The sequence below is a fragment of the Scardinius erythrophthalmus genome (genome assembly GCF_964197995.2).
Source record: "Scardinius erythrophthalmus genome assembly, chromosome: 1".
Classification (NCBI taxonomy): Eukaryota; Metazoa; Chordata; class Actinopteri; order Cypriniformes; family Leuciscidae; genus Scardinius; species Scardinius erythrophthalmus.
The window spans coordinates 2,776,656-2,787,556 of NC_138221.1; the positions used below are offsets into that span (position 1 = coordinate 2,776,656).

The 10,901-nt window shown below is 46.8% G+C and overlaps 1 protein-coding gene across 1 annotated transcript; it reads left to right on the plus strand.

Moving 5' to 3' along the window:
* Positions 1-1,441: 1,441 nt before the first annotated feature.
* Positions 1,442-10,152, plus strand: LOC308689569 (uncharacterized protein). Its single transcript, XM_081363351.1, has 6 exons — positions 1,442-1,536; positions 1,929-2,252; positions 2,350-2,715; positions 9,260-9,319; positions 9,465-9,545; positions 9,657-10,152. Exons 1-6 carry the CDS (start codon positions 1,476-1,478, stop codon positions 9,710-9,712), a joined length of 948 nt encoding a protein of 315 aa, XP_081219477.1. The 5' UTR covers positions 1,442-1,475; the 3' UTR covers positions 9,713-10,152.
* The last annotated feature ends 749 nt before the right edge of the window (positions 10,153-10,901 follow it).

A 10,901-nucleotide genomic window follows, 5' to 3' on the forward strand; every position in this document is an offset into this window, starting at 1 on the left:
TGCGTTGTCATCGGTCCAGGCGAAGGTCCTTCGTCAGATCTGGATACGGCCTGGATCCGGCAGGCTGCAGGAAAACCTCGGGATAAACACAGACACTAAAATTAGCGTAGATGCCATTCTTCTCATGATGTAACGAGTACATCAGGATTTTTGGGAAGTGTTCCCGGTTCCGGCTGACCTACTATATGCAGCCTAACATTAAATTATAGAAGTCTATAATGTATTATGTGAAAGCTAGGTCAAAGAGATGTGTCTTTAATCTGGCTTTGAACTGACAGAGTGTGTCTGCTTCCCGGACAATGGTAGGAAGACTGTTCCAGAGTTTTGGTGCTAAATAGGAAAAGGATCTACCGCCAGCAGTCGATTTTGATATTCTAGGTATTATCAACTGGCCGGAATTTTGAGATCGTAATAGACGTGACGGACTATAATGCGTTAAGAGCTCGCTCAAGTACTGCGGAGCTAAACCATTCAGTGCTTTGTAAGTAATCAGCAATATTTTAAAATTGATGCGATGTTTAATAGGGAGCCAATGCAGTTTTGACAGAACTGGGCTAATATGGTCATACTTCCTGGTTCTGGTAAGAACTCGAGCTGCTGCGTTTTGAACCAGCTGTAGTTTGTTTATTAAGCGTGCAGGGCAACCACCCAGTAGAGCATTACAATAATCTAGCCTTGAGGTCATGAACGCATGAACTAACTGTTCCGCATTTGTCAATGAGAGCATATGGCGTAATTTAGATATATTTTTAAGATGGAAAAATGCAGTTTTACAGATACTAGACACGTGACTTTCAAATGAAAGATTGGTATCAAAGAGCACACCCAGGTTCCTAACCGACGACGAAGACTTAACAGAGCAGCCATCAAGTGTTAGACAGTATTCTAGATTATTACGTGAGGAAGTTTTTTGTCCAATAATTAGAAACTCTGTTTTTTCAGAATTCAGAAGTAGGAAATTACAAGTCATCCAATTTTTTATATCCGCTATGCATTCCGTTAATTTTGTGAATTGATAAGTTTCGTTAGGTTTTGAAGAAATATACAGCTGAGTATCGTCAGCATAACAGTGGAAGCTAATTCCATGTTTCCTAATGATATCTCCTAAGGGTAGCATGTACAGAGTGAACAGCAGCGGTCCTAGTACTGAGCCTTGTGGTACGCCATACTGAACGAATAGAGGAAAGTTGAGTGTCACTCAGAGTCAAGACCATTCAAGACCACAGAGCAAAATCCTCAGTGTTAAAGTACACAGTTCAGAGTCTATATGAGCCCAATCTACAGAGAGGACAAAGTTACACTGGTATAGTGTCACTATATAGCAACGGATGTAAACACTCGGTTGGTCAGATGAGAGGAAGTTAATAACCACAGGAGGAGCTGCTGATGTTTAAAGGAGGAGCTGTAACTATATATAATGAAGAGAAAGAGCTGTAACTATATATAATGAAGAGGAAGACTGACAGAAACAGAAAATGGCTGATAAGTGTGATCTGTGTCTGCTGGGACTGATCATTCTCTCTTCACTTCTCACAGGTAAAGAAATCTGTATTTTCTCTAAAGACATTTAGTGGAATTAGTCTGGAAAGAGTTCATTTGAACATGCTCAGTTTATTCTTGCACACATTCACGTTGTGTTGATCTCAGAGTTGTGTATTGATACACACAGATCATACTGTATTATTCCTGATACTGGACATAGTGTCGCTCAAACATCTGATGATGAAGAATTATCTTCATATTAAGAGTGTGTCAGTGATTTGAACAGCTCTCTGATAAAGACTAATAGTTTATTCTGGAGAGTGTGTTGTTTGCTTTAAGTCAGGAAAAATACTATGATTTAAAACTTCTGCTTTTTATGCTGGTATGTTTTATGTTTCATTTATTAATATATATCATAATGATCACTGAGATATACTGTGTTTCAGGAACCAGTGGAGTTGAAGTGTTCATCAGTTCTGGTGAAAATGTCCGTCTGTCCTGTAATAAAGCTCTTTCTGACTGCAAATCAACTACATGGACCTACAAGAAACATTACAGTGATTCAGCATCAGTTGAACTGATTACTGGAGGGATAAAGAATAAAGACACAGAGAGACATGAGAGACTGAGTCTGGAGTCTGACTGCTCTCTGAACATCAAGGACATCACAGTAGAAGATTATGGATTATACATCTGCAGACAATACGTGAATGGAGAACAACAAGGACCTGATGCTCATTTTGATGATGTTTTTCTGCATGTTCTTCATGGTAAGTTTATGATTATGTGGTCAATTTAAAAAGGGCAGATTCTCCCTTTAAACTCAGATGATGATTGAAGAGTCTGTGATTTGTGTCTTGTGTTCAGTTTCAGTGTCTCCATCATCATCATCATCATCATCATCTTTATCATCATCATCTCCATCATCATCTTCATCCTCACAGACTGAGATCAGTCCAGGCCGCTCTGTGACTCTCTCCTGTCAGTTGTATACTCTATACTCCTGTTATGGTTGGGCCAGTAATAGTAATAAACTTAAGCTGTTGTGGGTGAATCAGACTGGTGTTGATCTGAAGACAGACTCCAGATATCAGATATTATCATCATCAGATCCCTGTATCCTCACTCTGACTACAACACTCCTGAATGAAGATGACAACAGAGAGTGGAGATGTCAGTTTACTCACAAAGATCAACTCGAGACCTCAGTCAGATACACTGTCAAGTATTCAGGTGAGAAACAACACTCTTTTCTGACAGATTTGTGAAAACTTCCACAGATTGGCTCTACTCTTTCTGATGGCTTCATACGTTTTGGAGTTGTAAAATATTAGTGGTCAAAGTTACAAACTGCATAACAATCCTTATAATTCCCAATATTGGCCTCCTGCATGGGTCATACATGATATATTGCATAAATCAGACGAGTGTATTAAAGCCTAGTATGACCCATGTAGGAGGTCGGGTTTAGGAATTATAAGGCTTATGTCCTTCATACAAGCTGAAGTTCTCTTACGAGAGTTCTCTCGTACTGCGTTTGAAAAACGCTATGGGAAAAGTCTCTTTTCACGAAACACTGAAGCAAAAAATTATCCTTTAATTTTCATATATGTAAAACGCGTTGCGGCAGCAGCAGTCAGCTGAAGCGAGACGGCTTGTCTGCTCATTGGCTGCTCTGCGGCAACTGCATAAGCCTATCGAGCGCAGGCCTGAGGTGACGTCAGGCCAATGAGGGCGCTTCGCGCCCTCCTCGCCACTTCCCGCCAAGACGGGCGTGGCTTACCTCTATAAAAGGAGCTCGAGAAGGCTGATTCACTTGATTTTAATCTCTTCAGCGAAGCGCACGCATCGCTGGATCACGAGGAAGCACGCGTCGTCTGATGCAAGCACTTCAGCGGGACGAGCCCTTGAAGCCGCTGGCCAACGCCGCCTTCTACCGCCGTACCTGCTGCGCTTTCCGACGCCATATCCTTTACATTCTTGTTCTTGTGTATGTGTGTGTGTGTGTGTTCGCTTTGCAACACACACCCCTAAAAGAGCTGCGTCTTTTTCAAGATGCCTTCTCATGCAGCGCTCGCGCTCGCTGACGGCGAACGCCTTCACTCCGAGCCAATTGCCTACGGTGACTCTGAGGACTCGCCAGGCATCCTTTCCGAGGCTGCCCTTCCTGGAAGCGGATGGCGGGATTAGTTTTTCTTTACGTTACAAGAAAAGCTACCCTGCCTCTGCACGCGTCATTCACCGGCGAAGGAGAAAAGAGTGTTCTTAGTCCCACCGTTGGTCAGTCTGACCTCTTTTCTCTCACATTTCTCAGTTCCCTGTTCGGCGACTGGAAATATTATTGCAGCAAGTGAGTCTGTTACACGCTTGCCTGCCAGCAAACGCCGAAGAATACATGTTGACGCCGCTTTCAAAAGCCTGTATCCCCCTGTGGCTCAGTGGTGGAATTATAGGTTTTCCACACGGGAGACCGGGGTTCGGATCCCGGTCTAGCGGCATATATATTTATGCCGCCAATGCTTTGCTCTGTCAGTCCCCTGAAGGCGACTGCAGAGATGCATTTTGCAGCCAGCGAGCGCGTAGTACCCACTTGCCTGCAACCGAACACCGTTTCTACGGTTCCCGCGCGTCACTGGCGAAAGGAGAATGGAGTGTTTTCAGCCCCGCTGAAACTGGGCGATTTCCACTCTTCTCACATTCTGGCATTTTGCAGGCGTCTGAAAATGCAAATCACTCTGTCTGTTCCCCGAGAGGCAACTGCAGACGTGTTTTTTGCTGCCCACGAGCACGTGGTACATGCCTGCAAGCAAACGCCAGTGTGGATAATACTCGCGCTGACTTTGTCTATGTATCTTCACTGTGGTCCAGTGGTAGATTCTTAGACTTGCGTGCAGGGGATCGGAGGTTTGAATCCCAGGCCTGCCGACAGAAAATATTTATGCCGCCGAATGCAATTCACTCTGTTTGTTCCCCGAGAGGCAACTGCAGACGTGTTTTTTGCAGCCCACGAGCACGTGGTACATGGCCGGACTTCTACCGAAGTCCCGGCCACGGCCGATGATGCTATATGTGTAGAGAAGATGCCCACTGCTAGTGCCCATCCCTACACACTAGCACAGCCCTTCACACAGGGCCCGCGCTCATATATTCGACTCGGGTCGATCACGCACGCAACATAGTGAACGTGCCCACTGCCTAGTGCCCACAAACACTATGTTCTGCATGCCTTGTGGTTTCTGTAAAGACGAAACCTGTGTGCATTCACTCTGCTCAGACAGACAGTGCACTCATTGCAGTAACTGTGCCCGCTCTCCCGCGCCCACACTTACTCACGGTATTTTCTGGTGTCCCGGCCACGGCCGATGGTGCTATAAGTGTAGTGCTCGCGCACATAAATTCGACTCAGGTCGATTGCGCTTCCAACATAGTAAAAGTGCCCACTACCCAGTGCCCACGAACACTATGTCTATCAGATCACAGGCTCTCTGTAAAAACGAGACCTGTGAGCGCGCGCGCTGCTCACACAAGCAGCGCGCCCAAAGCAGTAAATGTGCCCGCTCCCAGCCCACATCTACTCGCACACATGAGTCCCACGGGACTCTCGCAGCCCTCCCTCACTCAGCCAAGCACTGTTGTAAGGTCGAGGACGAGCGTTCCGCCCGCTGTATTAAGCGCGCCCCCCGCCTCAAATGCCACAGGCATAACGCCTACGTTTGTGAGCCCCGTAGCACCTCTGTCGCACGGCGAACAGAGTGTGCTCTGTATCCGGCCCTTAGCCAACCATGCAGATGCATGGGCAGCGCTTCCAGGGGTTTCGGACTGGGTCTTAGGCATTATAAAGAGAGGCTTCTCGCTACAGTTTTATCGACGCCCTCCACGCTTCACAGTGCGCGTCGAAACTTCGGTACCGTTGAAAGTAGCACACCTACTTCACGCCGAAATATCAAAACTGATAAGCAAAGGGGCGATAGAGCGTGTTGCCCGAGCTCAAAGCGAACAGGGGATATACAGCAGATACTTTCTAGTCCCCAAAAAGGACGGCGGTATCAGACCCATTCTGGATCTAAGACGGCTGAACAGAGTATTAGTGAAACGCCGTTTCAAAATGCTCACGACCAGCAAAATTCTCGCCGAGAAGACTGGTTCATGTCGATAGATCTGAAGGACGCGTATTTTCAAATACAGATAGCGTCACATCACAGGCCATTCTTGAGATTCGCCTTCGAGGGTCAGACATACCAGTATACAGTCCTGCCTTTCGGCTTGTCCCTGGCACCTCGTACATTTACGAAATGCATGGACGCAGCGCTCGCTCCTCTCAGACTCAGAGGCATGCGAGTGCTGAACTATTTGGACGACTGGTTGATCCTAGCCCAAAAAGCCCAGAGCCATTTTACTCGATCACCTCAAGAATCTTGGTATCACGGTCAATTGGGCGAAGAGTTCACTGAACCCCAGTCAAACGATTTCGTTTCTGGGTATAGTTCTGTACTCACAGTCTATGACAGCGCGGCTGTCGCCACAGCGCGTGCTGAGCATTCAGCGCGCGGCGAAGTCTTTCTGCCGCGGCGCTCTCACCCCGCTCAGGAAGTTTCAAAGGATGCTGGGTCTCATGGCCTCAGCATCTTCAGTTCTCCGGCTGGGCTTGCTCCGCATGCGCCCGCTGCAGTTCTGGTTGAAAGCGCGGGTGTCCGGTCGATTACGCCTCAAGGTCGATCAGGACTGTGTCACAGCCCTGGTGCCTTGGATGGCGGACGACTGGTACCAATCAGGTGTAAGCCTGGGGACTTCCTCGAGGGTGAGGATGGTGTCGACAGACGCATCCTCCTCGGGATGGGGAGCGCTGCTCGAGGGCAGACCGTTCTTCGGCCTATGGTCGGAACGAGAAAAGCTCCAACACATAAACTGCCTAGAAATACTGACAGTGCACAACGCGCTGACGCGTTTTTGTCCCCACATCAAGGACCAGCACGTCATAGTCCGTTCGGACAACATGGCTGTGGTGTCCTACATAAATCGCCAGGGCGGTCTGAATTCCATATCCCTGTACAGGCTGGCGAAACGCCTCCTACTGTGGGCTCAGCACAACTTACGCTCGCTGAGAGCAGTGCATGTACCTGGGCTTCAGAATGTGGGCCCAGACAGACTGTCCAGGAACAACGTTCCCCCAGGCGAATGGTCTCTACACCCACAAACAGTCCGGCTGTGGTGGGAGAGATTCAGCAAAGCGGAGGTGGACCCATTCGCGTCCCACGAAAACGCTCACTGCCCCGCATTCTTTTCAAAGACCGACGGCGCGCTGTCCCAAAGGTGGCCGCGCTGCCCGCTATACGCTTTTCCCCCCGTCTCCCTCCTGCCACAGGTGTTGGAACGGGTCAGGAAAACAAAATGCCCAGTGCTGCTTGTAGCACCGTTCTGGAAGAACCAGGCATGGTTCCCAGTTCTGATGCAGTTAGCAGACATCGCTCCATGGCCAGTGCCGTTGAGGAGAGATCTCCTCTCGCAGGCCAGGGGCTCGATTTGGCACCCACACCCGGAACTGTGGTCCTTTCATGTGTGGGCGCTCAACGGATACCCGTTGGTCTCGCAGAGGGATTCATGAATACCATCACTGAGGCTAGAGCGCCGTCGACCCGGCGGCTCTATGCTTCAAAGTGGTCGGTTTTCTCCGGCTGGTGTACAGCTCGGAGCCTTTCACCCCTCGAATGTGAGGTAACGGAGGTTCTCTCCTTCCTACAAGAGCTGTTGGATAAGGGCAGATCCCCTTCCACGCTCAAAGTGTATGTGGCGGCTATTTCAGCGTTCTCCGGTTCAACGCTGGGTCAGTCACTGGGAAGGAATGATTTAGTCATCCGCTTCCTCAGGGGAGCTAGGAGACTGAATCCACCCAGACCTCCTTCAGTCCCTATGTGGGACCTTTCTACGGTCCTGGCGGCCATGAAAGGTGCCCCTTTCGAGCCTATCCAGTCTATCAGCCTCAAACATTTGTCTTTCAAAACAGTGTTTTTGATGGCTCTCGCTTCAGTGAAGCGCATAGGCGATCTGCACGCGCTCTCTGTGAGCCCGACGTGCTTGGAGTTTGGTCCTAACGACTCTAAGGTCATACTCAAACCTAAGCACGGCTATGTGCCGAAATCCCTCAACACGCCTTTTCGGGCTCAGGTTATTTCCCTGGCTGCCCTGCCGGCGTCGAGTGAGGAGGGGGACTCGAGTTTTCTTTGCCCTGTTAGGGCTTTAAGAACTTATATGTCCCGCTCTGCTGCCTTCAGACAGACAGAGCAGCTCTTTGTCTCGTTCAGCGGACGTTCCAAAGGAATGACTGTTTCGAAACAGAGTCTATCCAGATGGATAGTTGACGCCATAGCGCTGGCTTATACTGCCAAGGGCATTCAATGTCCGTTGGGAGTCAGAGCGCACTCTACGAGAGGCGTTGCCTCCTCGTGGGCTTGGTCCAGCGGGATTTCCTTACAGGATATATGTACGGCGGCAGGCTGGGCCTCTCCGTCTACATTTATCAGGTTTTATAACCTAGAGGTTCCCGCCTTACAGGCTAAGCTTTTGTCGGTGTAATCTATTTACAGGCGCAATGCGCTACCGACTATACTGGGCAGAACTGTGTAAGACCCACGTTTCCCACATTAGTGCAGGCTCCCTACCCTGGCTATGTGATGTCATACTCGCGTCTGTGGACATGTCTATATAAGGACGGAGGAAACCCCTCCTGTCTTTAGACTCTCCCTGTGAGGTCATGTTAAGCCTGCGGACGCTACAATATAGGGAATTAAGGCTCCCCCCCCTTATTCCCTGACTCTGTGTGAGTCTATCTGGTGATTATGCACTGTATGCCTGAAATAGCTTCCGGTGATCAGTGTTTTTATCCCAGCACGCACGGCGTTTTGCAAGGGGTTCCCGTAGCGTTTTGATAAAACGCAGTACGAGAGAACTCTCGTAAGAGAACGTACTCGGTTACTAACGTAACCTCGGTTCTCTCTAGAAGAGGGAACGAGTACTGCGTTCCCTGCCGTGCGTTTGGTTCACTCTGGTTTGCTTCGGCGATCAAAATCAAGTGAATCAGCCTTCTCGAGCTCCTTTTATAGAGGTAAGCCACGCCCGTCTCGGCGGGAAGTGGCGAGGAGGGCGCGAAGCGCCCTCATTGGCCTGACGTCACCTCAGGCCTCGCTCGATAGGCTTATGCAGTTGCCGCAGAGCAGCCAATGAGCGAACAAGCCGTCTCGCTTCAGCTGACTGCTGCTGCCGCAACGCGTTTTACATATATGAAAATTAAAGGATAATTTTTTGCTTCAGTGTTTCGTGAAAAGAGACTTTTCCCGTAGCGTTTTTCAAACGCAGTACTCGTTCCCTCTTCTAGAGAGAACCGAGGTTACGTTAGTAACCGAGTACGGTTTATTTGCAGAAGCTCAACTGTGTTTCACTCTCATATAAACCAGGAATAGATTATACAGTGGCTCTACTCTTTCTGATGGCTTCATACGTTTTGGAGTTGTAAAATATTAGTTGTCAAAGTCATAAACTGCATAACAATCCTTTTCCGATATGAAAATATGATGTTAAATAAATAATAAATAGATTTATTTTTGGTGAATGGTGATAGTCATTCTCCTCCTGACAGCTTGAGAGTGAAGTAAGAAGATAATAGATGACAGACTCGTGCACATATTCATCATTTCTGTGATGTGAAGCTCAAGTATTATGTGATGATGATGTTGTGTATATGTGGCATTATGTGTTGAACTGAACTAACAGACGTGATCCACAGATCCAGCTGATACAGCATCAGAAACTGAAGTCAGTGTGACTGCTGGATCATTATACAGAGGTACGACACGTTCATTTATACTGACAGCTTTATAACATTAAACTATCAGTCAGTCTGTAAATGCTTCATCAATAACTGTTGATAGTTGAATACCCTTGACTTCAGTCATGTACAGTTTCTCTTCTTCCTCTCATGTTTCCTGCAGTGATTGTGATTATTGTTGGGATCGCAGTGTTTGCTGCTCCTACTGTGATTCTTCTTCAGATCATCTGTGCAAGAAGAGCTGGTGAGTTTTGAGCCGCACACAATCTGATGATTCACACACATCTGATCTGGAACAATCTGCAATCATGATAAAAACACATACGAGAGGTCAGTCAATGCTTTTATTTTGCAGGGAGGAAGGACTCGAAGCACCCAGAGGAAATAGAGATGCCGACAATATTAGAATAAAATACTGATGAGTTTAGAGCCAATCTGCAGCAATATTTACAATAGCAGAAACTTACAGAGGATTGTTCATTGTTTTATTTTCTTCTTCTCAGAAAACAGAGAAAAAACTCTGAGCACTTATAGTGACATAATCAAGTTTAGATTAAAATGTGTTTTATTTTTCATATTAAAAGCCAGATTTATTTTCATTTATATGGATTTTATGGATCTATTTTCCTACAGTGTTGAAAGTCATTCTCTTGCGCTTCATATGTAAACTGCTTTAAATATAATATTAATACAGTAATGGACAGACTCAGACTGTATAATCTCTCTCTGTTCTGTGTGATGGAGCTGATTTGAGGATTCTTGGATCTTGTCTGTTCATTCCTGTTTTTAGCATCTTTTTTCATTTTGAATGATTGCTATAATTTTCTTAATAAACCTCTGCAGTTGTGTTTAATAAGTCTCCTTTCCTGAGATGTTTGTTAGGAATATGTTAATTGCCCTTCATGAGCTGGTAATGTATCTGTAAGTCCACTGAAGCGAGTTGTAGTTGAGAAGCCGCTTCAATAACCGAGAGCTAGATATTGGGTCTTAAACACCTCACGACACCCTGAAGGAGCCACTGAGAGGTCAGACTTGAAGCACTGTTCCTGAGATGCTCTTCTTGGTGGTTAACTGTAAGCAGCAGACAGATCCAGCAAGAGGAGAACTGAGGATTCGGAGGCTCCTCTTGCCAGTCTCAGAGCTTCAATAACCGAGAGCAGGGCCGTCTCAGTTTAGTGGCGCTTCTGAAGCCAGACTGGTTGTTGTCCAGGAGGATGTTCTGTGTGAGAAATGGAGATAGTTGGTGGAAAACGACTCGTTCAAGTGTTTTAGCAAAGTGGTCCAGAAGTTCAGGGAGGCGGAAGTTAAATCAGTGGTGCTTGAGAAATACATCCCAGATCTTCCAGAGCATTTGTAGTGTTGATAAAGGAGTCTGGATCTGATATATTTCTCAAGGCTGGAGAGAGTAAAGCAGAACGTTATAATCCATGTGTAGAAACTCCCTGAAGACAGTTAATATCTGCTTTACAGACGCTCATGTGCAAATGCAGGTTTATTTTACCAAGCTGACGCTAATAATTACTTTACAATACTTTTAAAATCTGTTTTATAATTCAGGAGTCATGGATAGTGGAAACCTTTTCAGTGACAAACCAATTTT